General features: G+C 70.1%; 7 protein-coding genes across 7 annotated transcripts; 3 read left to right on the forward strand and 4 right to left on the reverse strand.

Annotated features, from left to right (window-relative positions):
* Positions 1-97: 97 nt before the first annotated feature.
* RHOBADRAFT_55144 (uncharacterized protein) lies at positions 98-3,625 on the forward strand (the record flags this gene model as incomplete). The annotated part of the gene is made up of 5 exons (XM_018417690.1): positions 98-1,100; positions 1,175-2,308; positions 2,444-2,544; positions 2,620-2,630; positions 2,699-3,625. Exons 1-5 carry the CDS (start codon positions 544-546, stop codon positions 3,623-3,625), a joined length of 2,730 nt encoding a protein of 909 aa, XP_018269443.1. The 5' UTR covers positions 98-543.
* A 166-nt stretch (positions 3,626-3,791) lies between these two features.
* RHOBADRAFT_55145 (uncharacterized protein) lies at positions 3,792-5,807 on the reverse strand (the record flags this gene model as incomplete). The annotated part of the gene is made up of 5 exons (XM_018417691.1): positions 3,792-4,136; positions 4,228-4,595; positions 4,676-4,927; positions 5,005-5,300; positions 5,390-5,807. The coding sequence occupies 5 exons, from the start codon at positions 5,805-5,807 to the stop codon at positions 3,869-3,871; spliced, it is 1,602 nt and encodes a 533-aa protein (XP_018269444.1). The 3' UTR covers positions 3,792-3,868.
* Positions 5,808-6,196: 389 nt separating this feature from the next.
* RHOBADRAFT_45973 (uncharacterized protein) lies at positions 6,197-8,173 on the reverse strand (the record flags this gene model as incomplete). The annotated part of the gene is made up of 3 exons (XM_018414697.1): positions 6,197-6,820; positions 6,920-7,380; positions 7,450-8,173. 3 exons carry the CDS (start codon positions 8,171-8,173, stop codon positions 6,197-6,199), a joined length of 1,809 nt encoding a protein of 602 aa, XP_018269445.1.
* A 675-nt stretch (positions 8,174-8,848) lies between these two features.
* Positions 8,849-11,561, forward strand: RHOBADRAFT_55146 (uncharacterized protein; the record flags this gene model as incomplete). The annotated part of the gene is made up of 2 exons (XM_018417692.1): positions 8,849-9,056; positions 9,139-11,561. The coding sequence occupies 2 exons, from the start codon at positions 8,849-8,851 to the stop codon at positions 11,559-11,561; spliced, it is 2,631 nt and encodes an 876-aa protein (XP_018269446.1).
* A 175-nt stretch (positions 11,562-11,736) lies between these two features.
* RHOBADRAFT_55147 (uncharacterized protein) lies at positions 11,737-12,821 on the reverse strand (the record flags this gene model as incomplete). Its single annotated transcript, XM_018417693.1, has 3 exons — positions 11,737-12,162; positions 12,248-12,322; positions 12,400-12,821. Coding segments are annotated over 3 exons (835 nt in total), but the record flags the coding sequence as incomplete, so codon positions are not given.
* A 142-nt stretch (positions 12,822-12,963) lies between these two features.
* On the forward strand, positions 12,964-17,154 carry RHOBADRAFT_55148 (uncharacterized protein; the record flags this gene model as incomplete). The annotated part of the gene is made up of 12 exons (XM_018417694.1): positions 12,964-13,285; positions 13,351-14,930; positions 15,179-15,229; positions 15,446-15,551; positions 15,748-15,807; positions 15,899-15,942; positions 15,986-15,998; positions 16,075-16,166; positions 16,303-16,382; positions 16,500-16,711; positions 16,836-16,924; positions 17,041-17,154. 12 exons carry the CDS (start codon positions 12,964-12,966, stop codon positions 17,152-17,154), a joined length of 2,763 nt encoding a protein of 920 aa, XP_018269448.1.
* Positions 17,155-17,331: 177 nt separating this feature from the next.
* Positions 17,332-24,322, reverse strand: RHOBADRAFT_55149 (uncharacterized protein; the record flags this gene model as incomplete). Its single annotated transcript, XM_018417695.1, has 7 exons — positions 17,332-17,952; positions 18,032-18,747; positions 18,879-19,623; positions 19,761-19,920; positions 20,011-23,631; positions 23,714-23,779; positions 23,931-24,322. The coding sequence occupies 7 exons, from the start codon at positions 24,320-24,322 to the stop codon at positions 17,485-17,487; spliced, it is 6,168 nt and encodes a 2,055-aa protein (XP_018269449.1). The 3' UTR covers positions 17,332-17,484.
* Between the last annotated feature and the right edge of the window lie 28 nt (positions 24,323-24,350).

Here is a 24,350-nt window from a genome sequence, read left to right on the forward strand (position 1 = left end):
TCGGTCGCTCTCGCCGCGGCGCCGTCGCCGAGCGATCGGCTCATTCCAAGTTCTCCTCGAGCGGCTTGGCACGCTCCCCCGTCGAGCGCAGATCAGAGCGCTGCCGGACGAGGGGCGCGACGGCAGAGGCCAGCGCGACGGCGCGACCGGCTGGCAGGTGCCGGCCGACACCGCGTCGCCGAAGCGGGAGGAGGAGGAGGTGGCTCGGACGTTGCTTTCCTGCGCCCTCTCGCGCTCGCAGGCGAGCTGCAAGGTCGTCAGAAGGAGGTGCGGCAAGCGCGCGCTCTGCGCTGCCGCCGTTTTGACCTTGCGTCCACGCCGTCGTCGACCGACTCGCCCTCCTCGCGGCTCTGCCGGCGTGTCCGCGCTAGCTTGCTGCGCACCCGGCGCTACCGAGCCCATTCAGAGCGAGTTTCACGTGCCGTACGCTGCCGGAGGAGGTGAGAAAGCGAGGTCCGCCCCGCACGCACGCGCCGCCCTCTCCTCTCCCTCCTTCCCCTCACTCTCGCTCGCCTCGCCTCGCTCACGCCACCACCTCGAGTGATGGAGGACCAGCAGCACGACCAGCCCCACTCGGCCGCGCCTGCGCCCACCGCCCAAGGCCCGCACCACGAGCCCGCCCGCTCCACCTCCTCGTCCCCCTCGCCCGCACCCATGTCCGCCTCGAGCCAGACCGCCGCGCACGCCGTCGAGGACCCACAGCAACCCTCCACGACCTCGTCCGACACCCAGCACCGCGCCTCGCTCGTCCACGCGCCGTTCTCGCAGCACGACTTCCCCGTCCTCAGCTCGGCACCGCACGCGCAGCCCGGCTTCGGCACCCACAGCGGCGACGACGACCCGCAGTACTCGATGACGACCCAGGTCCACATGGTCGGCGGCCGCGCCACGTTCGTCCTGCCCGAGCAGCGCTCGCCCGCCTCGTCGTCCTGCCGCATGACGACCACGAGCGGCGGCGCCGCCTCGCTCGCCCAGCACGGCACCGACCGCCACGCCGGGCAGCCCAGCTTCTCTTGGTACGACCCGGGCGCCGTGCAGGGACCTGTCGAGCAGCGTGTTCAGCCTCGTTCGGCGCCGGCCAAGCTCCTTCCCGCGACCGGGTGCGTCCTCAGCTCCCCTCCTTAAAGCCTTGTCCAGTCGGACGTCTCCTGACGCACCTCCTCCGCTATCACAGGCCTGTCGTCTCGAGCAGCACGCAGAGCGGCCGCCGCACGAGCGACCCGTCGACCGACCAAGACGCCAACGCCGCACGCGAGAGCGGCTCGAGCGCCGGCGACTCGGGCAAGGACGGCGAGATGAACCGCGGCGTCGCCCTGGCCGGGCGCAAGCGCAGCCGCGACGAGGAGCAGCAGCAGCCCGACATCGTCGTCGACTCGGCGCCGAGCCACCCGCAGCACCACCTGTCGGTCGGCCTCTCGGTGCGCGTCTCGTCGGGCGAGATGAACGACGCGAGCTCGGCGACGACCGACGACGAGGCCGTCGAGGTGCAGCAGCGCGAGACGCAGCGCCGTCGCACCGAGTCGAACGCGCAGCAGCAGCACGCGCTCGCCGCCGCCCACGGCCGGCAGCCGCACCTCGCGCAGCTGTACGACGACTTCTACCGCCAGCAGCAGCAGCAGCAGCAGCGCGTCCTGTACAACACGCGCGGCTTCCCGCCGCCGCAGCAGATGGGCTCGTCGAGCGCTTGGGCCCACCCGGCGCAGCCGCAGCCGCCGATGGCGTCGTACTACGGCCAGCAGGCGTACCAGGGCGCCTACCAGGGCTACCCGACGGGCTACTCGGCCCAGTCGTCGAACCAGTCGGGCGAGGCCAGCTCGGCGTCGTCGTCGTCATCGACGAGCCCGCACCTCGGCTCGACGCACGCCGGCCAGCCGCGCTTCGGCTACTACCAGTCGGCGCCGCAGCCCTACTACGGTCCGCAGTACGCGCCGGCGACCGCTGCGTCGTACAGCGCCTACTCGCCGTCGACGGCCATCACGTCGCCGTCGGTCCAGGCGACGCCGGCGCCCTCGGAGCGGCGCGTGAGCGGGCCGCCGATCCTCCCGGCGTTCGGCGCCGCGCCGTCTCCTCAGCAGCAGCAGCAGCAGCAGCAGCAGCAGCACGGCGAGCAGGAGAAGCAGGCGTTCGGCGCCACGAGCTCGGCGCAGGTCGCCCAGCCGGCGGTCGCCGACGAGAAGCCGTTCAAGCGCGGCGTCAAGGTCAACAACCCGTTCACGATCCCGACGCTGCAGGGCGTCAAGCCGTTCGTCACCAAGCTGCGCTTTCTCATGCGCAACGCGGACAAGGTCGGCGACGTCATCTGCTGGGAGTGCGTCCTCTCTCCCTCTCTCTCCCCCTCTCTCTTCCTCCCATCATCTCTCTTCCTCCTTCTCTCCTCGCCCTCTCTCGTCCACCGTGACTGAGCGTTCAGGAACTGACAAGACCCTCGTCGTCGTGCCCACAGCGAGTCGGGCAAGGTCATCCTCGTCCACGCGTCCAACGAGCGCCTCGAGTCCGAGGTCCTCCCTCGCACGTTCGGCCACTCGAACTTCAACAACCTGAAGAGTGCGTCTCATTCCTCCTCGTCCGTCGTCAGAGTCTTGACGAGGACTGACCCGTCCCTTGCGTCCCTTTCCGCAGACCAGTTCACGGTGCGCAGTCTCTCTCCCTCGTCGTCGGCCTCTCGTACCCGCCTCCTGACACTCTTCGTCTCCCGCAGAACTACGGCTTCCTCGCGCTCAAGGACCCGGAGCTGTCGCGCGCGCTCAACTCGGCCCGCTCATCGTCCTCGACGACCGCCGCCGGCGCGTCCACCTCGACCGCCTCGACGAGCGCCACCTCGTCCTCGGCGCCGCACATGCCGCGCGACGTCCGCGAGTGGAAGGCGTTCGTTCACGTCCACACGGCCGACGACCTCGCCGTCGTGCGCGCCGAGGAGCGCGCGCGCGCCTCCATCCTTCGCCGGGCCGAGAAGGACAAGGAGGCCGCCAAGCGCGCAAAGGCGGCCGAGAAGAACAAGGACGACAGCCTGAGCGGCATGGCGGCGGCGGCGGCGGCGGCGACGCAGCAGCAGCAGCAGGGCGAGCTGAGCGGCGACTCGGACGAGGAGGAGGACAGCGAGGACGAGCAGGACGACGACGAGCCGTGGTTCTCGCGCGACGGCATCGACGACCTGCGCTTGCTCAGGCGCGTCAGGGCCAAGTCGAGCAAGGGCAAGGGCAAGGCCGACACGAGCGGCGCGGCGGCGGGCGGCGGCGGTGGAGGAGGAGCGACGGGCGCGGCGGCGGGCTCGAGCGCGGGCAGCAGCAGCACGGTCCTCGGCTCCAACATCTCGCAGGCCCAGTCGCACGGGCAGCCGATCGCGCCGAGGCCAGCCTCGACCGCGCAGCACTCGTCGGCGTCGACCTCGACCTTCCCCCTTCCGCCGGCTCAGTACCCGGCCATCCCCCTCCGCTCGTCCGCCAAGGCCTCGTCGACCCACCTCTCGACGACGCCGACGGTCCCGCCGCCGCAGGTCGAGCAGCCGCAGACGTCGACGCCGGCGCAGAGCGAGGCGCGCGGCGCCGAGTCGGCCCACCGGGTCAACACCGGCGCGCTCCTCGGCATGAGGCGCGGCGCGGTCGGAGGAGCGGGTCAGGGTCAGTGAGGGCGATGTCGAGGACGAGAGACGAGGGGAACGAGGGCGCGCTTGCGGCGGGAGGAGGAGCGAGGAGGACGCTTGACAGAGGACGAGGAGGGTTCTGGTAGCTTTGCTCGACCACCGCTTGAACGACACACTCTCACGCTCTCGAGTTCTCTTTGAGAGGTGCGACAGGAAGATAATGAAGAGCACTCGAGAGTCAGATCTACTCAAACCCGCTCGACCGCCCTCGCTCGCTCGCTCGCTCGCTCACGCCTCATCCGCCTCGAAGCGGCACGGGATCTGGTCGCACACCCACTCGAGCTTGTCCCACGTCTCCTCCCTCGTCTCCCACAGGAGCGCGAGGTACGCCTCGAGGTCGTCGCGCACGTAGGGCGCCGTGTAGTTGTCCGGCAGGGTGAGGCGCCCGTTCCGAGGGAGCTGGTGGAGGAACCGAAAGGGGACGGCGTCGCTCATCCACTCGGTGCCGTTCTCGAAGCGCTCGGAGCGGAACCCGGGGAACCAGCGCTCGCCATAGCTGCGCGCGAGAGACAGAGTGAGCGACGAGGCCCAACTTGGGAAGGCGAGGTCCGTGCACGCGCGAGAGAGGGAGGACGTCGACGACGCACTGAACGCTGGCGACCTCGTACGCATTGATGCGGTGCATGCACTTGACGCTCGGCGACGGCTCGCTCACCTGGTCGTAGTAGGCGAGCTCGAGCGGCTGCGTGTGGGCGACCTTGGGCGACACGTGGCTCGAGACGTCGACCAGGCCGGCGTGGTAGCTCTTGCCGTAGCACGCCGTGCCGAGATCATCGGGGAGCGACGCAAAGTGCTCGGGAAGGGTGCTCGAGAGCTGGGCGAGCGAGTCGGCGGCGGCGAGAGCGGCCGAGGGAAAGACTTTGGGCATGAAGTCCTCGTCGCGGTCGAGGTGGGCGAGCCAGCGCGTCGGGTTCTTCTGGTGCGAGCGGAACTTGCACGAGATGTAGTAGACGATCTGCCAGGCCATGGGAGAGAGTGAGCCGAGATGCGCGTCGAGTAGAGGGTCAGGCGAAAGAGAGAGCGAGGCAGGCGCACCTGGTCGCCGTAAAGCCCGTTGTCGGCCATGTTGTTGCGGTGGCCGTACGTCTCGAGGCTCATCGGCGGCGCGTACATGAACGTGTCGCTCGAGCCCGTCACGTAGTTGTACCGCTCGACCCAGTCGCCGACGACGGCCGCGCGCGCGTGCCAGTGGACCGTCTTGACGCCGAGCAGGCGCATGTTCTCGCGCCACTCGAGGGTCGCACGAGCGTCGAGGTGGCCCCAGATGGGCGACAGGCAGATGCCGAACTGCGAGCGGGTCAAGGGGTCAGGTCGAGGCGAGAGGAGAGGAAGGGAAGCGAAAGAGAGGTCCGGGCGCAGCTCACCTCGCTCTCGGCCTCGGGGTGGTGCGCCTTGAGCGTGAGCGTCTTGCTGAAGGAGCCCTTGTCCTCCTTGTAGACCCACTTGATCGTCGTCTCGAGGAGCTTGCGCGGATTGGCGTCGAGGACGGCGTCGAGCTCGCGAGGGAGCGGGCAGCCGACAAACGAGACCCAGCCGACGTGCGACTCGAACGCGCGCGTGTCGTACACCTTGCCGAGAAAGGCGTGGCTGCACTCGATGTGCGAGACAAAGTCCGTCGGCGTCGACTTGATCTGGTGCGCCGGGTTGTACCACGGGAGCTCTGCGACGCGAGACAGGACGAGGGTCAGGCCGCGCTCGTTCTCGACGGGCTCCCACCTGCGAGAGAGAGAGAGTGGAAGGCGGACGCACTCTCGACATGGACAGGGACGGACACGTAGCGATCCCACTCGGCGTCCTCGCGGCGGTACGTGTCGTTCTCGCTCCGGACGACGGCGTGGATGAAGGTCGCGCGGTGCTCGTCGAACGGCGCGTCGAAGAACTTCTGCACGAGGCCGTGCTGCGTCGAGGCCCACACGACTGGGCGTTGGCCGTGCTGCTGCAGTGCCGCCTTGAGGCTGTCGGGCAGGCGGCCGAGGGAGGCGGTCGCGGCTGTGGCGACCGTCGCGACGGCAGGGTGGCGCGAGGCCGACGCGATAAAGATGAGGAGCACGACAGCGACGACCGCTGCGACGAGGCCACGGTCGTCCTTGGTGAAGCGCTGCCACGGTCGGCGCGTCGAGGTCGAGGTCGAGCCTGCGAGGAGCGGCGACACGGGCAGGGCGAGCATGGCGCTGTGGTCGAGCGAGAGTGCGGTGGAGGAGAAGAGAGAGCGAACGAGCGTGAGCGCGTCCGTCACACTGAGAGCGATCGAGCGCCTCTCCTCTCGGACGCGAAGCGGGAAGAGCGCGAGGCGAGCTCCGGGAGGAAGCGACGCTCGCCGCTCACGCAGACTTGCGGCTCGCTCTATCTAGCTCTGCTGGCAACTGTGCGCGCTCTCGGTAATTCTCGTCGGGCGAGAAAGGAAAGGGAACAGCGCGAGAAGGTCGTTCGCCTCCTCGCGTTCGGCTCGACGGCCGCCCCACCCAGACGAGCTCGAACGACGTGCATAGCGTATCACAACAGCAATCGAACCCTGTACAGCAAGCCCATCCGACCGACGACCACCTGCACCCACCCTCACCGCAGCCGCTCCCTGATCTCGGCCGCCCTCAGTCGCGCGCGCAGAAAGTCGAGCCGGCGCGAGTACTTGTCGTCCGTGGCGGCCTGGCGGTTGTACAGCTCGCGTACCCGGCGTTGGACGGCGCGTGTCGCGAGGTCGATGTCGTCGGGAAGGCCGGGCGGGATCAGGCTGGGCGAGGAGGGGAGGAGGAAGGACGGGAGCTCGAGGAGCGTCGACGAGGCGGGCGATGACGAGTTTGGTGAAAGAGAGAGAGGCGCCGCAGGCCTTCGACGCGCCGCCGTGTCGCCGCCGAGCCCGGTCGTCCCGTCCGCCGACACGAGGGCGCGCCCGCTCAGGCCTCGCACGACCTCGACGCCGACCTCGTCCTCCCACCGCCGCACCTCGTCCCTCGCCATCGCGTCCCACGCCCGACGCACCCTCCCCCACTCGCCCTCGATCTCGTCGAGCTCGCGTTGCAGCTCGAGCGCGCTCAGGTCGCGCGTGACGAGCGCGGCCGGGTCGCGGGCGCTCGGGAGGGGAGGGAGCGGCGTCGAGGCGTAGTGCGCCGACGTCGACGTCGAGGCGTGCGACCGCGTCGTGGTTGAGGCGGCGAGCGAGGAGGGGGGCAACTTGTCGCGCCGCTGCGAGACGGGCGAGGTCCGGGCGGTCGTTGCCGACCCCACGGACCGGCCCGAGGCGGAACTGGGTCCGACGAGCTCGGGGCTTGAGGCGGCACTCACGAGACGAGGTGACGAGGCCGAGCTAAAGGCGGACGAGGCGAGCCCGGGGTGGTGGCCGATCGAGCGCGTGCGGTTCGTCGAGTACCCGCCGGGCGGCAAGTCGACGGGCGCCCTCGAGCGACGAGCCTGACCCGCCGACTGCACGCTCGCGTGGTTATCGAGGACAGGGGAAGAGCCCGACGCCGACAGGGCGACTGGCGCGACGTGCGTCCAGCCTTCGCCGAGAGGCTCGACGGCGCGCACCGAGGCGGCCGACGGGCGGCGGAAGAGCCCACGCAGGCCCGAGGTACGCTTCGAGTGGGTCGATTGGGCGAGTGAGGGCGCGCGCTGCGAGTCAGGCGCGAGCGAGAGGCGGCGGGTGGACGAGGTCGTAGGTGGAACGAGGCTGGCCGGCGGTACGGAGGCAGGCGAACGAGGCGGGTCGTCCAGATCTGGTCGCAGGATAGTCGAAGTCGTCGAGGCTGTGGAGGCAGAGCGAGTCAGTAAGTGCGTCGACGGCAGAGCTGAAACGAGAGAGCGCGAGGACGCACCTCGCCTCGCCTCGTTCTCGATCCGCCGCAAGCTCGGCACAGCGAGAAGGCCCTCGCCCAAGTTGGGCGTGCTCGAAGTAGGCCCAGTCGCCGCCGCCCCTGCGCCGCCCTGCCCGACCGCGACGCTCGCCTCGAACAGCTGCCCGCGCAGGATGCGGTACTCGTCCTCATCGAGGAGCCCATCGGCGTTGGCGACGGCGAGCTCTTGCAGTCGTTGCGCGAGCGATACGGGCTTGTCCTGGCCGCCGGGGCGTGCGTCGGCCGAGGCGAACGACGAGGACGACGAGGACGACGGGTGCGGTGCTTGGCGAGCCGAGCGGTCGCCTCGGCGCCCGCGGGACGCGGTTGAGGAGGGCGGCGCGAGCGAGCCTGCGCCCTCTGCTCCAGCTCGATCGGCGTCACGCAGACGGGCGCCGTCGCGTGCGTCTCGACTCGCGCTGCGCGAGCCCGCGCCGTCGCTGCCGAACAGGCGACGGAAGCTGCCCGAGCTCCTCGCGCTGCGCACGCTCGGCGCTGATGCCCTCACGCCGTCAAGACCGTCGCCTGCACCGGCCGCAGCATCCTCGTGCGCCGTCGAGCCCGCCGCCTTGCCGCCGGCCCTCCCGATCGACCTCAGCCAACGTCCCTCCTTCTCGCGGCGCGCCGAGGCCGGCGGCGGGGCTGGTGGCGGCTCGTGGATCTGTGGCGGAGGTAGGGCGTGGGTGCGGCGGAGCTTGGCGAGCATGCGAGGCGGTGTTGGCGGAGGACGAGGCGAAACAAGGGGGAGCTGGCGGTGCGGCGCGAGCGATGGGCGCGTGAGGGCGAGGGCGGCGGCGCTAGAGCTTGGGCTCGCGCATAGCAGGCCACTCGAGTCGGCGAGCTGGCGTGCAGGAGCTTCGCGCTGGTTGTGGACGAGAGAGAGCTCCCTCGGACGAGCGCGAGCGCGATGAGACAGAGTTGGGGGATGGGGGCTGGCGCCGACCTCCCCTGAGTATTGAAGTTGCTATTCCGGGCGTTACTACGCTTTGGAAAGCTGCTCAGGCGCGAGATGCGTCGCGCCAGCTGCGGACGCACCTCGTCGCGCTCTCGTCGCAAGCTCGAGAGTACGAGCAGTCGAACGGCAGCACGCGCAAAGATGGCTCGACTCGTGCAGCTCTCGCCTCGCCGCACCTCTCGTCGCACACTCCGCGTCGTCCTCATCTCGACCAAACCTCGCCGTCGTCCACTGTCCCGCAGCAACGTCGGGACCGGCAGCAGGACGCGCACGCTCAACGAGGCGAATAGAAGCGCGAGCTGAGCCGCAAGTGTGCCCTCAACGACGCGTGTCGGCGGCGACACGGCCGGCCTCGACCTCGAGCCCGCCCTCTTCCCTCCTCCCCACGCCCACGTTCTCGCCTCGAGCCCGATCTGAACCGTCCAGATGCTCGGCACGAGCTACTACGAGCCGCAGGCGAGCGGCAGCGCCGCCACGGGCAAGCGCAAGGCCCGCCCGTTGAGCGACGACCCCGCGACCCGCTTCTCGGCCGCCCACCGTCGCCCGCTCAGCCCGCTCGAGGTCTACCAGCAGCAGTGGACGTCGCCGACGAGGGCTCACCGCGAGCGCCCGCACGCGGCGCCCGAGCTCGCCAGTGCGTCCAGACCTCGCCCTCGCCCACCCTTTCCCTCTTCCCGACTTGCTCTAACCCTCAGCCTCTCCCTGATCGCGCGCAGACCTGTACGCGCCCTCGGCCTCTCCAACGCATCCACTTCGTCCCGCTCACCCTCCCGCGACCACGTCCGACCTCCCCGTCGTCTCGACCGGCACCTTTGCCCCGAGTCGCCCCGCACCGCCTTCCTCGGCGTCGCACGCCGGCGACACCGGCGAGGGTTCACGCGCGACTATCGGCGTCTCGTCCGACGAGTCGTCACAGGTCGACGCACTCGGCGAGTCGGCGACCAAGGCGCACTCGCACTGGCACGTCGGGCGCCTGTTCGGCGGCGCGTACCTCAAGGACATGCTGCGCCGGCCGTCCACCTCGGCCCCGTCGGTCAAGAGCAAGTCGTCGCGTGACTCGATCGGCACCTCTTCCGCCACGACGGTCCGCTCTGGCGCGCGCAAGACGCCCAACACGACGGCGCCGTCGTCCCCCGTCGTCGCCTCCTCGCCGTCATACCATGCCTTGCACTCGTACCAGGAGACGCACCGGTCGCCTGTACCGCTCGACTTCCCGACGCGCCCCTCGCGCACGCTCAGCTTCTCGAGCCGCGTCGACACGCTCGAGTCCATCTCGGGCAGCTCGCCGACGACGCCCGCACCCGCGCCCGCCCTCCTCCAGGTCCTCGACAACGACGTCGGCGACGAGTCGCCTGCCGAGCTCGTCATCTCGATGCCGCTGCACCAGCCGAGCCCGACCGGGACCGCGTGCGGCAGCGGCACGCCCGCCACCAGCAGCGGCACGCCGAGTACGGGCACGTGCACAATGAGCGACCCCGTGCCCGCGCAGCAGCAGCACGCCGCCGCCGAGCAGCCGCCGCGCCCGCCGCGTCACCTTCGTGTGCAGCTCGCGAGCGTGCCGGCGAGCGTCACGTTGTACCTGCCCCCGGCGACGACCCCGGGCGGGCGCGACCTCACGCTGCGCCCGCTGTCGCAAACGGCGAGCCTCGCCGAGTCGGACTACTCGTGGCAGCAGGGGCTCGTGTCGCGCTTCTCGGACCCGTCGCCGTACCCGGCATCGTCAAGCGGCGCGCCGTCGGTCCTTTCCGGGCGCTCGGTCCTCTCGGGCCGCTCGGCGAGGTCGGGACGGTCGGCGCGCTCGGCGTCGGTCAAGTCGGGAGTCGACGAGGCGATCGTCGTGCGCCTGCCGGCGCCGGCAGGCGAGCAGCACCAGGCGCGCGAGGGCCGTTCGCCGCCTCGCGGCCTGACGTCGCACTTCTCGGACTGGACGCCGACGCCGCCGACCTCGAGCGAGGGCACGCGCTCGGTGCGCCCGTCGCCGACGCGCTCGGTGCGCCCGTCGCCAACGCGCTCGGGCTCGGACCCCGGCGGCAGCGGCAGCAGCGGCGGCGAGGGCGGGCCCGCCCGAGCGTCGGGCAAGTCGCTCCTCCCGACCGTGACCGAGGGCGTCGCCGTCTCGTCGCGCCTCGCGCCGCCGCTCCCGCCGTCGATGGGCAGCGCGATGGCGCAGCGCTCGACGGAGGCGTTGGGCCGCGCGGCGCACATCCTCGAGGCGGCGAGCTGCGCGCCGCACCTCGTGTACGCTCCGGCGCGCTTCAAGCGCAGGGTCGCTCGCCTCGCCAATGAGCCGGCCGCCGAGCTCGTCGTCTCGGGCCCGTCGTCGTCGTCGTCGTCGCCCAAGTTGAGCACGAGCGCGCTCGCGAGCTCGACGGCGAGCGGCGTCGTTCTGCCGCGCGCGAGCAGCAAGCTCGACATCGAGCCGGCGCCGCAGAAGCAGCAGGAGGATGAACAGGAGCAGCAGGACGAGGACGCCGAGCGCGGCCCTGGCGCCGAGCAGCCGCACCGTCCCGTGCTCCGCCGCCACGTGTACTACACGAGCGCGTCGAGCGCGCCGTCGTCGAGCGCGTATACGTGCGCGACTCAGGGCGGCGGCGGCGGCGCCTGCGAGCCTGTCGAGCGCTCTCTCGCGCCCGCGGCGAGCGTCGGCGACCCGCACGGCCTCGCGCCGCCCTCCCTCGAGCTCAAGCCCGAGCCCGAGCCCAAGCCCGAGCTCGTGCCGACGTCGAGCGCCGCCCCGTCGAGCGACATGCCCTCGCCAGGCGGCCCGGCGCGCTCGCGCTCGTCGTGCTCAGCGGCGACGGACGACACGGCGACGGCTCCGGCCGGCCCGTCCCTCGAGGCGCTGCCGCCTGCGCCGGACGACCCGGCGAGCGGCTCCTTGCCCTCGCCCGCGCCCGCCCCGCCCTCGCACGCCCCGCCCGACCTCGACTGGGCCTCACCGGGCCTCGCGCGCTGTCGGGCCCTCTCAGCGTCCACGACGGCCGACTCGATGGCGCGCCGGTCGGGCACGGCGCGCGAGCGCGCGGCGCACGTCGTTGCGGCCGCGAGGGGCGCTCCGGGCCTCGTGGCGGACCCGGGGCGGTACGGGCGCGGTGGGGGCGTGGGGCCTGTGACGGGGAGGGAGAGGGGGAGGGTGTGAGTGGGGGAAGGGGGCGCAGGCGGGCAAGGCGAGGGACGGGGCCGGGTGCGCTTGACCGGGTGGGAGGTCGGGGGAGGCTTGAGCGCTCGACGTAGCGCTCGCTGTATCGCGCTCTCTCTCTATCTTTCAAGCTCTCGTTGTCGAGAGACGCAGACTGTACAGCTCGCCGGGTCATCGAGGCAAGAGCCCGCTCGAGCAAGTGAGCGAGCGAAAGGGTCCTAGTTGCGCTCCTTGGTCTGCTCTTCACGCGCCCGACGCCGCATCTACGTCCATGCCGCTCGCCTAGCTCCCTCCTCCCTTGCCCTCGCCCTTGCTCTTGCCCTTGCTCTCGCCCTTGACGCCGCCCTCGCTCGCTGCACCCGCTGTGCCACCTTTGCCGCGCCGCCTCTTGCGGCGCTTCCTCCTCGCCTCGTCCGGCCCTGCTGCCGCCGCAGCCGCGCCCTCGTCCTCGCCTGCAGGCTCGTCGCCCTCGTCCGCCCCACCGTCGGCCGCTGTCGCAGCTGGTGCTGGTGGCACTGGTGGTGCAGGCGCGGGAGGCGCAGGCGCCGGGCGCTTGAGTGCGCGTTTGGCGCTACGCGAGGGGCGTGGTGGGGGTTGGTGGCTGTCGCGGAGGGCACACGGGGGAGTGTCAGGTCTCTGGTGTGCCGGCGAGAGGAAAGAGAGGGCGGGAGGGAAAGGCGACGCACGTGAACGAGGAGGGGAGCGCGAGGGGGACGGGCGAGACGACGATGAGCATGAGGGGCGTGTGTTTGCGGCGGGGTCTGCGGGGTTGCGAGGAGGGTCAGGGAGGTGACCCACAGGAAGAGAGAGAGAGAGAGAGAGAGAGGAGGGGACGGACCTGCGGTTCGAGCCTGCGCGGGCCGAGAGCCAGTCGAGGGCGACCAAGTCCTGGCGCATCTGCTCGCGTTCGTCGTCGTCGTCGGTGGTCGTGGTAGAAAAAGGAGGTGCGAGGTTGTGGCGCTCGAACGAGTCGACGAGGGTGTACGAGTGCAAGGGGGTGGTCGAGGTGCGCAGGACGAGTTGGTGGAGCGAGACGAGTTTCGGGAGGGCTGCGACTGCCGGGTCGAGTTGGTCGGTGGTTGGAGGGAGGGTGTGCAGGACCAAGGGGTCGCACGAGGGGTGGGCGAGGTGCGACAGGGCAAATGCGACGAGCGAGTGGAGCGACGAGTGGGACGCGGTGCGCACTGGGTGGAACGCCGTGAGCGGGACGAGGGTGTGCAGAAGTCGGTGGTGTGGTGGTGGTGGTGCTTTCGAGGCCATGCTCGTCGTCGTCGAGTGGGCGAGCGAGGACGGGAGGACGAGGGAGATCAAGTCGGCGGTCGTCTCTAGACCTCTCTCTCCCTCACCGCTTCCCGCCCCTGCGAGAGGTGCACCCCCACCGAGCTGGGAACACCAACTCGCCATGGTCCACCCACACCCGCCCACCAACGGCTCGCGAGACGACCCACCTGACACGCTCCCCTCCGAGTCCCTCGCTCGCTCAACTCGCTCCCCAGTGAGCGCCTCGCCGAGACCACCACCGACACTCGACACGGCCTCGCACTCGCCCACAAAGCGCCGCCGCACCCTCGACCCGAAACCTTCACCGCCTCGTCACCCCCACTCGCCCCTCGCCCTCTCGCTCGCCGGGTCCACTGCCACAGCCGCACTCGACGCAGCCATCGAGCAGCCTCACCCACCCGCCGACCACGACGCCGCCGACGAGCTCGAGCGCGTCAAGAACGGTCCGTCCCCTCTCTCTCTCTCTCTCCCTCGCCCAAGCACCGACTCACGCGCACCACCTCCACAGGCGCCTACGGCTACCTCGTCCAGGACGTCCAGTGCTGCACCGCGCGCGCCTCGCACCCGCTCAAGCCCCTCCTCACGGCCCCGCTCAAGTGCCAGGCGTGCACGAGCCGCCACTCGGGCTTCACCTGCGCCTTTGTCGGCCTCAGGTCCTTCCCGCTCGACCGCGACGAGCGCCCACAACCGTACCCGGCTTTCGTCGACGCGCACGACGGCGATGACGAGCGGCCCGTGTTCCCCCTCGGCGCCGCGCCGGCCGCCTCCTCTTACTCGAACTCCTCCTCCTCGGCGCCGACTTTCACCGCCCCGACGTCGACCGCCGCCCCTCCCTCGTTCAACAGCCCCCTCACCCCTCACCACGCCCACCTCCTCCGCACCACCGCCGCGACCCACCTCCCCGCCCACCTCGCCCTCGAGCTCGCCCACGCCCACCTCCCGACCTGCGCCCGCGTCGCGCGACGCACCCTCGCGACCCGCACCACGTGCGATGGCTGCAACGCCGCCGTCTTGAGCGGGAGCTGGATCTGCACCAGGTGCGGCAGGGAGTACTGCCTCGCGTGCGGGGCCGCACTCGGGGCGCTCGCGGCTCGCGCGGCGGCGGCGGCGACGGCGGCAGCGGGGGCGGGAGAAGGCGGCGAGGACGACAAGGACGAGGGCACGGCGGCGCGCGAGGACAAGCTCACGCGGTGCAAGGCAGCGCGGCCCGTCGCGCGCCACGCGCTCGACGACCTCGTGCCGCTCGCGCGCATCCCGGCCCGCGAGCTCAGGCGCGTGCAGGGCGCCATGGAGCGCTGGGTCGCGCAGCACGGCGCTGCCGCGCAGCAGAAGAAGGAGGAGGAGGAGGAGGAGGAGGAGGGGGAGGAGGAGGAGCGGGCACGGGCGGGCGAGGAAGAGTGGGACGCGTGGGTCGAGCGGCACAGGGTTACGAGCGGCGGCGAGCGCGAGGCCGAGCGCGGCAGGCCGTCCGTCAGGCTCGGCGCCGGGCTCGTCCCGCCGCGGCTCGACGAGGGCTGGCGCCGCGCCGCCGCTGCGCCGCGCGTCAACGGCGAGGGCGGTGGGAGCGAGGCCGCGGGCGAGAGCGACGAGCGCGACGACGACGCTCCGCCGGGCCGCCTGTCGCAGGAGGCGCTGTTCCGCAAGCTGTGGGCGCGCGGCGAGCCGATCCTCGTCGACCTCGAGGTCCTCGAGCGCTCGTCGTCCACCGCCACCTCGACCACGACGTCGGCCCCGACAACCGCCGTCGCGGCCACCGCCACCTCGCCGTCAGCCCCGTCAAGCGACGCCCCGCAGCGCACCGACCCTCTCCCCTCCTCCTCGTCCTCCTCGCTCCCTCCCGCCGCCGCTCCCGCCGCCCCACCCGCGACACACGGCCTCCCCGCGCTCCCCTGGTCCCCAGCCTTCCTCGCCGCCGCGTACGGCGACCGCCCGTGCACGGTCGGGAGCAACACGCGCGACGACGCCGCGTACGGCGACCGCCCGTGCACGGTCGGGAGCAACACGCGCGACGACGAGCGCCACACGACCGTCGGCCGGTTCTTTGCTGGGTTCGGCAAGGCGGGCCGGCGCTCGGGCAGGGAGGGGGCGGTGCGGGAGGGTGGGGAGCGGCAGGGAGAGGCAGGCGAGGAGGAGGAGGAGGAGGAGGAGGAGGAGGAGGGGGAGCGGCCGGGAGAGGGCTGGAGAGACGAGGAGGAGGGTCCCGGCGCGAGGAAGGCCGAGGCGAGGTTCAAATCGGAGAAGATCAAGGTGCGCCCGACCTCTTCCCTCTCTCTCCTACGGCGTCAGTATGTGCGTCGTTACTGACTGTCGTTCGACGACGGATTCGCGCCGCGCAGGACTGGCCGGCCGCCAAGGACTTTCGCGAGTACCCCGAGCTATGGCACGACGTGAGCTCCCTCTATCCCTCTCGCCCACCCTCCCGTCGTCCTTCTTCCTCGACCTGTCGTCTCGGTCGAACCGATCGCTGCGTCGGCGTCGTCGGCGACCCTCGAGCCGCTCTCCACCAAGCCCGACTGACCTCTCTTCCCCTCTCCTCTGCCCTCCTCGCTCCCCTCCTCCTTCCCCTCTCTCTCGCCCCATGCCCCGCCCCGCACCTCTCGCAGTTCATGGACGTCCTCCCCGCCGGCGCCATCACGCGTCGCGACGGCGTCCTCAACATCTCGGCGCACGTGCCCGTCAACGCCAACCCGCCCGACTTGGGCCCAAAGGGTGCGTCGCGGCGGGCCTCTTTCTCTCGTCCTTCTTTCGGGGCGTCGTGCGTCTGTGCGGCGAGGGCGGGCCCGGGCGGGCGCGACGAGGAGGACTCGCGCTCAGGCCTCGCAGGCCTTTTTCGGCAGCCTCGACGCGAGTCCCGCCTCACCGTCGCCGTCACAGTCACTGACTCGTCCTCGCCTCGTCGCCGCAGGCTACTTCTCGGAGATCTCGGACGACGGCGAGGGCGGCAACGGGTCGACCAAGCTGCACAGTGCGTCGGCAGGTTTTCGCTCCTTCGTCAGGCCGGCCCGGCTCTTTTCGAGGTCGACACTGACTTGATGCGTCGGGATCTTTGCGCACAGTGGTGAGCATACGGCGCCGTCACATGGGCTCGTCCTGCCCGCTCGTCGAGGCGGCACTGACCATCCTTCTCTGACGTCGTCTTGCAGGACGTCGCCGACGGTGCGCCCTCTCCTCCCTCTTTCCCCTTGTCGTCCTCCTCGATCACGGCCCTGACATGCTTTCGACCTCGCCGCAGCCGTCAACATCCTCATGTGGGCGAGCGACATGCCCGATGGCTTGCCCGGCGTCGCCATCTGGGACCTGTACGCCGCCGAGGACGCCGACAAGGTCCGTCTCCTTTCCTCCTGTCCCCTTTCAGTCGATGCGAGTCGGCTCGTGGGCCGGCTCGTACTCGCCTCGTGCCCTTGCGCGCCGTCAAGCCCGTTGACTGACCAGTCCTCCTCGTCCTCCTCGCCTCGAGCAGATCCGCGACTTTCTCTACGGGCACATCGCCAAGCTCGAGGGCTTCAAGGACGCCGACGAGGCGCGCAAGAAGGTCGACGAGTGCGTCCTCGCCTCGCTCTCGCCTTCGCGACCTTCCTAAACTCGACTGACCTCTTCCTCCTCCTCCCTCCCTCCTCTTTGCCCCGCTCCCTTCTCGTCTCGCGTCTCCCTTCCCAGCCCCATCCACACGCAGCGCATCTTCCTCTCGGCCCCGCTGCGCGCCGCCCTCCTCGCGTCGCACGGCGTGCGCTCGTTCCGCATCCTGCAGCGCCCGAACGAGGCCGTCTTTATCCCCGCCGGGTGCGCCCACCAGGTGTGCAACCTGAGCAACTGCATAAAGGTCGCGACCGACTTTGTCAGCGTCGAGAACGTCGCCCGGTGCTGGAAGTGTGCGTCGTGCACGGTCCCCCTCTCTCCCTTTGTCTCGCTCTCTCTCGAGGCTCGTCGTCCCGACGAGGGTCGAGCCATAGCTTGAGGAGTCGGCCCTGACGCATGAGGTCGTCGTGCCCGCAGTGTCGGACGAGTTTCACGCGCAGACCAAGTCCAAGAGCCTGTGGTGCCCGGACGTCCTCGAGCTCAAGAGCATGCTCCTCTGGGCCTGGGTACGCCCTCTCCCTCCTCGTCCTGTCGCGTCTTCTTCTCGGCAAGACGCAGCACGAACCCGCACTGACACTATCCAGCGCCCGCCACCCCTCTTGCCCTTCCCTCGCGCACGCAGTACTCGGCCGAGCGCCTCGACGACGCGCAGGACGCGAAGCTGGGCTCGACGAGCGGCGCAAACGGGACGACGAGCGGCGTGCAGGACGTCAAGACGAGCGGCGAGGAGGCTTGAGCGGGCGCGTCGGGCCGTGCGTCGCCAGGAGCAGGAGAGCGAGGAGGCTCTGTGTCGTTCGTCGGATGGCTTTTTCAGGAGGGCTTGCATCGGCAGCTTGACGTTCCTCTCTGTGTCTCTCTTTGTGTGACGAGCTTGCGGCGCTCGTCGAACTCTCTGCGTGAACGAAGGACACGCGCGGGAGAAAGTGCAAGTTGCGAGAGGGACGGTACGAGGACGAGGAGGGGTTGCGAGTTTGCGAGAGAAAAGACACGGGTACGGTGAGGGGTACACAGGGAGGGCACGAGTAAGAGGCGAGAGAGGAAAGGAGAGGAGAGGAGGGAGGGAGAGCTACTTGGGCGGCGGGCGCTTCTTCGGCACGAACAGCGATGGCGGCGCCTTCTTCTTGACGACCGTCGTCGTCGGCCTCGGCGGCGCAGGTGCGCCCGACGCACCAGACCCTGAAGCCGCACCCGCTGCAGGAGCAGGCGCCGGTCGCCCGGGAAGCGCGCGCCGCGGGAGGGCGTGCAGGCCGGCCGGGAGGGCAGGCTTGCGCTCTTCGACCTCGCCGTCCTCGAGCTTGGGCTTCTTGACCGGCCCGGACGCATCTCCTGCGGCGACAGCGCCGTTAGGGCGCTTGAGGTCGCCCGGGTGGGCGACGACGGTCGCGCCGGGGCGGCGAGAATAAGCGGCGCCGAGCGAAGGGTCGTACGCCGACGACGTCTCGAGAGGGGCGGCGTGCGACTTGACGACGGGTGCAGGTGCAGCACGAACGACGGGCGGAGCAAAGGCCGCCGAGCGGAAGACGTTGGCGTCGGCCTGTGCGAGAAAGGGCGAAAGGCTGAGTCAGTTCCGGCTACCGCAGCTAGAGAGACAGAGAGAGAGAGGCAGGACGCACCTTGCGGAACATGCTCCTTGCCTCGGCGTCGGCGACGAGCTTGCCCCAGTACTGGTTGAAGCGCAGCTTGTTCGAGTCGCCGAGGATCCAGATCGACGACCGCGCTCGCGTCAGGGCGACGTTCATGCGGCGCGTGTCGGCCAAGAAGCCGACGCCCTTGTCGGTCGAGCCGCCTCGGACGCACGACAGGATGATGATGTCCTTTTCCTGGCCCTGGAAGCCATCGACCGTGTTGAAGCTGATCTTGGTGAGGATGTCCTCGCCGAACCGCTGGCGGAACTGGCGCTTGAGCTCGCCGACCTGGCCCTTGTACGGCGTGACGATGCCGACGCGGTAGTCAAAGTCGATCGACGGGTAGTCGCGCTTGAGGCGCTCGTACATGGCGAGCGCCGTCGCCGCCTCGATCGGGTTGGTGAACGAGTGGTACCGGCCCGTCTGCTCCTGGCCCTGGACGTGGTAGAAGGCGTACGGCGGGAACAGGGCGTTGGCGTGCCACGGCTGGAGCGTCTTCTTGTCCATGTCGGGCCCGTCCGTCAACCGCGACTGGTAAAAGGCCGCCGACGGGAACGCCGAGATGTTGGGGTGCATGCGGTACTGGATCGACAGGAGGTGGACCGCCTGCGGGCCTCGCTGCATGACGCGCACGAAGAGCGAGCGGTCGTAGCCGCCACGCGAGGCGACGCTCGAGATGACGGTCGGCGGGAGCTGGAGCGGATCTGCGAGGGGTCCGTGCACAGTCGGTCGAGGGCAGGTCAGGTCCCGGCTCGTCTCGACGATGATGGCGAGAAGAGAGAGAGAGAGAGAGAGAGAGAAGGAGGAGGGCAAGAGAGAGGGGGAGGGGACGCACCGCCGACGAGGATGCAGCGAGTGCAGCCGTACTTGAGCGGGATGAGCGAGCTGAGCTCGACCGACTGGGCCGCCTCGTCGATGATGACCGTCTCAAAGTCGAACGGGAGCTGCGACATGTAGTCGTGCCCTGCGCCGGACAGCGTCGAGCAGATGACGTCGGCCTCGGACAGGATCTTGAGGCGCATCTTGCGCTGCTCGGCGTCCATGGCGCGCCGCGACTGCTGCGCCTTGTCGCGCTCGCTGTCGAGTCGCTGCTGGAGCTCGAACAGGCGCGACTTGATCTTCTTGAGCTCGAGGTTGAGCTCGCCGCGCTTGAAGTCGTTGCTGACGACCGAGTCCATCTCGAGGCGCTTGAGGTCGCGCTCGCCGCGCAACGTGTCGATCTCGGCGCGCATCGACTGCATGCGCGCTTGTGCGTCCGACGACCCAGCCGACGACTTGGTGCCGCTGAGGGCGCTCTCGACGAGCTCGTCGATAAAGACGTCCTTGACGGCGATGTCGATCGACGAGTCGGCGCCGATGCGGACGACCTTGGGCACGTACAGCGAGCCGTCCATGAGGCGCACGCCCTCCTTGAGGCGCTTGGCGACCTCGTCGACGGCGGCGTTACTCGGCGCGCACAGGAGAATCTTGGCGACGGGCGGGATCTCGCCAGGCGCGGTCGGGCGGCCGACGCTGATGGGCGCGGCGACCTTGGGGCGCGAGTCGACAAAGGCGCCGACGAGGCCGACGATCGTGCTCGTCTTGCCGGTACCGTGAACAATAAAATTAATATAAATCAGCAACTTAAATAGCCTCTAAGGTTTTAAGTTTTATAAGAAAAAAAAGAATATATAAGGCTTTTAAACCCGTTGGTCCTTAGCGCGCCGTGGATGGCGACCGCCTGCGGCTCGTTGACCTTGTACGCCTTGACGTGCTGTTCGATGGTGCGGGCGTCGGCGCCGAGGGCTGCTGGCGGTCGAGGGTCGAGGATGTCGCCGCACAGGTCGATGAACTCGAGCGCTTGGAGCGCAGCGTACTCGCGCGAGACGGTGCTCAAGCTGTGAGTCGGGGAGAGAGAGAGAGAGTCAGTAGGTCGCACGAGAGTACGAGGAGGATGGGCGAGAGAAAGAGGACGGGGTGGGACGGACTTGGCGAGCTTGACGAGCTCCCACCTGGTGCGGCCGACGAGGCCCGACCCAGCGCCGTGCACGTCGTTGCCGAGGTGACAGCGCAGCGTGAGCTCGATGTGCTCGCGCTTGCGGTTCGACGACTGGATCTTGGCGTAGATCTGGCGAGGACCCTGCCGCAGCCACACGAGGTCGGTCTCGCCGAAGAAGATGCGGTCGCGCACTTGCGAGTGGGCGACAGTGCAGAAGACGTCGATAAAGTCGTCGACCGACTGGCGACCGGCGACGTCGACCTGGAGGATCTGGGCGTCCTGCCGCGACTCGAGCTTGGCCTGGCGCACCTGCTCCCAGCACTCGGTGACGAGGAGGGGCTCGAACGCGGCAAAGTAGTCGCGCGCCGACTTGAAGGCGCCGCCGGGACGGGACGTGAGGTCGACGTTGGGCGGCACGTCGTCCTCGCACGCCGGGTCCCACTGAAGGATGGCGCGGTGGAGCCGCGACAGGTCCTGCGCCGAGCGGAGCCGCGCCGCCCGGATCGCCTGGCGGTCCTCCTGCGTGCGGCCGTTGAGCGCGCCGGCGCCGCGAGAGCGCGGGTTGAACCCGCCGCGCCGGTCCTCGTCCCGCATGCCGAGCATGACGACGCCGCGACGGCTCTCCTGCTGCGGCTTGCGGATCGACGGCTTCTGGTCCTTGGCGAGCAGGGCGAGGCCCGTGAGCTTCTTGCCGTCGGCGCCTCGCACGACGTCCTCGTCCTCGGACGACTCGGTCTCGGACTCGTCGGCCTTCTTGGACGAGTAGGTCGTCCACGGGACGCCTCGGGCTCGCGGTGCGACTGGCACGGACCGACGAGGCTGCTTCCTGCTCGTCGGCGGTGCACGACCGGGGAGCGTCGGGAACGGGAGCTTGGACTGGACGGGGCCGGACGACGTCGTCACGTTGCCCTTGACGCGCAGGCTCGACGCCGACGACGACGACGACGGCGCACCTGCCACGCCGAGCTTGGCCTCGTCGTCGCTCAGCTCGAGGATCTCGGCGCGCCTGCCGCCCTCCTTGCGGCGCCGGGCGGCGTCCTCGTTGTCCTCGATCGCCTCGCGCAGCTGGAGGAGCTCGCCCTCGCGCAGGATGGTCGAGCGCTTCTCGCTGTCCTGCGCCGTGCCCGCCGCCGGCTTGTCGGCGATGCGCCGCAACTTGGCCGCGATCGTGTCGCGGAGCGCGATGCGCGAGCGGGTGAAGCGCGCGACCATGCGCAGGACGAGGTTGAAGGCGTGCGTGAGGAGGTCCTCGTCATTGAGGCGGAGCCACGCGATGAGGTCCTCGAGCGGGTCGGCGAGGGCGCTGATCATGCTCTCGGCCATGTGCGACTCCTTGGTGCTGCTGCCCTTGGTCGGCGAGCCCGGGTCGGCGCCGGCGCCGGCGCCGTTTGACGACGACGTGGCGAACCGGTCGAGCGACTGGCCCGAGATAACCGTCTCGAGGACGCGGAACTGGTCGAGCATGTCGGCGCCGAACAGGATGGCGTCGCGCATCCACTCGGTCATCTCGTCGTTCTGGAAGAAGACGGCCCAGTCGGGCGTGCGGCGGAACAGGAGCGCGAGGGCCTCGCCCATGAGCTTCCACAGGGCGACGAGCTTGGTCTGGAGGCGAAAGTCGCGGCCGCGGCGCACGAAGTCGGGATCGCGCAGGAGGCCGTCGGTCTTGTCGCACAGGACGTCGAGCGCGTCCGACAGGCACCGTACGAGGCGCTTGGCTATGCCGCACGCCTCGGGCAGGTTCTTGGCGCTCGTCTGGAACAGCTGGAGGGCGCCGGCGAGGCCCTTGAGCGTCGCCTCGGGCCACTTGGCCATGAGGTGGTGGAACACGTCTCGACGGGTCGTCGCGTCGAACGCCTGCTTGACGAGGCCTTGGGCCGTGTTGTGGACCGCCTCGACGGGCGACAGGAGGAGCGAGATCATGTGCTGGACGATGTTGGGGCGGTCGAGGAACTCGAGGAGGACAGGCGGCGGCTCGTCGGCGAGCTGCATGACGAGGTCGACGATCGGGTCGCGCACAGCGGCGAGGGCGTCGTTGACGGCCTTCATCTGGGGCCGCACGAGGTCCTTGACGTACCACGACCGGCTCGTGAGCTTCTCGAACTGGGCCGTCGCCGCGACGCCCTGGACGAGGATGGCCGTGCCGCGCGTGTCGCCCTCGCGCACCGTCGCGTACGCCTGGTCCCACAGCGCCTTGGCGTACGCGACGACCCTCGGCGGGCGAACTGGTGGCAACTCGCGCTCCTTCTTGGCCGCCTCGTCGCCGGCAGCGATGCGCTGCAGCCGCTTGCGCTCGCGCCGCTCGCGCTCGGTGTGCTGCTGCGCGAACGTCGCGAGCTGGTACACGGCGCGCGCGATCGCCTTGCCGTCGCGCCTCGCCAGGCCGGCGACGAACGTGCGCGCCGCCTCGGACGCGGCGGCCCACTCGGGCCCGAGGAAGGTCGCCGAGAAGGCGAACGAGGCGACGGTCGCCGCGTGCAAGTCGAGCACCTTGGCGGCGGCGGCGGCGTGAGGGTACCGCGGCGCGGCGGCGACGAGGTCGGCGGCTGACGAGGTCGGGGTCGGGGCGGCCGAGGGCGCGAGGAAGACGTCGGTGAGGAGGGCGAGCGCGACTTGGAGCGCTCGAGTGCGCGCGACGGCCTCGAACCGCGACTGCTGGAGGCGGTCGAGGAAAGTCGACGCGATGAGGGCGAGCGAGTTGGTGAACAGGGCGGGCGAGTGGGCGACCGACAGGAGGAAGGGCGCGAGCCAGTCGAGCCAGGGCGAGTCGAGGGGGCCGCTCGAGCCGGACGCGAGGAGGTGCGGGTCCGACTCGAACGCGTCGTGCAGCTCGGGGTTGTCGAGGATGGCGTGCAGCACGACCTCCTCGTACTTGTCGTCGCCGACGGACCAGAAATGGGCGCCGAGCCGCTCGAGGAGGACCTTGAAGCTCGCGAGGACCGACTCGAGGTGGTCGCCGGCGTCGCTGAGGTGCGCGCACACGAGGTGGACGACGTCGAGCGACGCGGCGAGCGACGTTGCTCGGCGCACGAGGTGGTCCCGGATCGCCTCGCCCGACAGGACCCGCAGGCACGCCGCGACGCCGTCCATAAAGTCGCGACGCTGGTCCGTGTACAGCATGCGGATGCCCGTGGGGGCGCCGACCTCGCCGCGATCTCGACTCGCGAGGACGCCGAGGTGCGAGTCGAGGACCGGGCCGAGCGCTCGTCGCTGGTACTCGAGCGAGGCCGGCTGCTTGGTGCAGCGCGAGAGGTGCAGGTCGGAAAACTCGCGCAAGAGGCGAGAGTGGTGGAGGCGCAGGGCGAGGAGGCCGGCGGACGGCGTTCGAGGGAGGGGAAGAGGTTGAGGGAGGGGAAGGCCCGACAGGAGCATCTCGAGGACGTCGTCGTTCTCGAAAATGCTCGAGTTGACGAGCACGTTCTGCACGATGGCGAGAGGCACGTGGGCGAGTGAGGCGGATCGAGCGGGTCGCCACGGCGAGTCGGACGGCGAGGTTGGCGGGGTGTCGAACCCGGCGGCGGCGAACGACGTGAGCACGCTCGACAGTTCGATGGCCTCGACGCCCTTCGAGAACGTTTCGATCGACTTCTCGGGCTTGTAGTGCCGCAGGTAGCTGCGACGAGGGCGAGTCGGTCGATGTCAATCTCCGAGAACGCGAGGGTGGCCTGGGAGGGTGACAGGGAGGCGGGACGTACTTGCCGCGGAACTCCCGCTTTGAGCGCTGATACGCCTCGACGCATGCCGGACACGTCTGCATGAGCCTGCGCGAAGAGGAAACGAGGGTGGGCAGAGCGAGGTCAGTTTCCGACCAAGGACAGGCGGCGCACTCTCGCCTTGGCGCGGCGGCCCTTCTCGCCGCGCCGGGTAGGCACGCAGAGATGACGAGAGAGAGAGAGAGAAATGAGGACGTACCGCTCGAACTGGTCGCGCCAATCCGCCACCTGGTTGAGCCGCTTCATGCCCAGCAGGCGCACGCACAGCGTCGCCGGCTCCCAGCACCCTCCCGCGCCCCTCGCGCCGCAGTACCAGTGCACGAGCGCCTCGTCGAGCGCAACGCCGTCGTCGTCGATGCGGGCGCGCTCCTTGCCCTTGGCCGACGGCGGTGCGGTGGTCGACGAGGAGGACGCCGACGGCGCGAGCGAGAGGAGCCACAAGACGCTCTCCTCGGTGACATCTTGCCACAGCTCGTCTGAGACGCGGGCTGGGTCGCGCAGGGCCGCGAGGTCGTTGACGAGGCGGGGTGGAGGGACGAACGACGACGCGGGCGGTGGGCGCGACGACGACGCGCTCGGTGGGGCGGCCATCTGCTCGAGCAGAGCGCAGAGGCGTGGT

Source organism: Rhodotorula graminis (assembly GCF_001329695.1).
Source record: "Rhodotorula graminis WP1 unplaced genomic scaffold RHOBAscaffold_11, whole genome shotgun sequence".
Lineage (NCBI taxonomy): Eukaryota > Fungi > Basidiomycota > Microbotryomycetes > Sporidiobolales > Sporidiobolaceae > Rhodotorula > Rhodotorula graminis.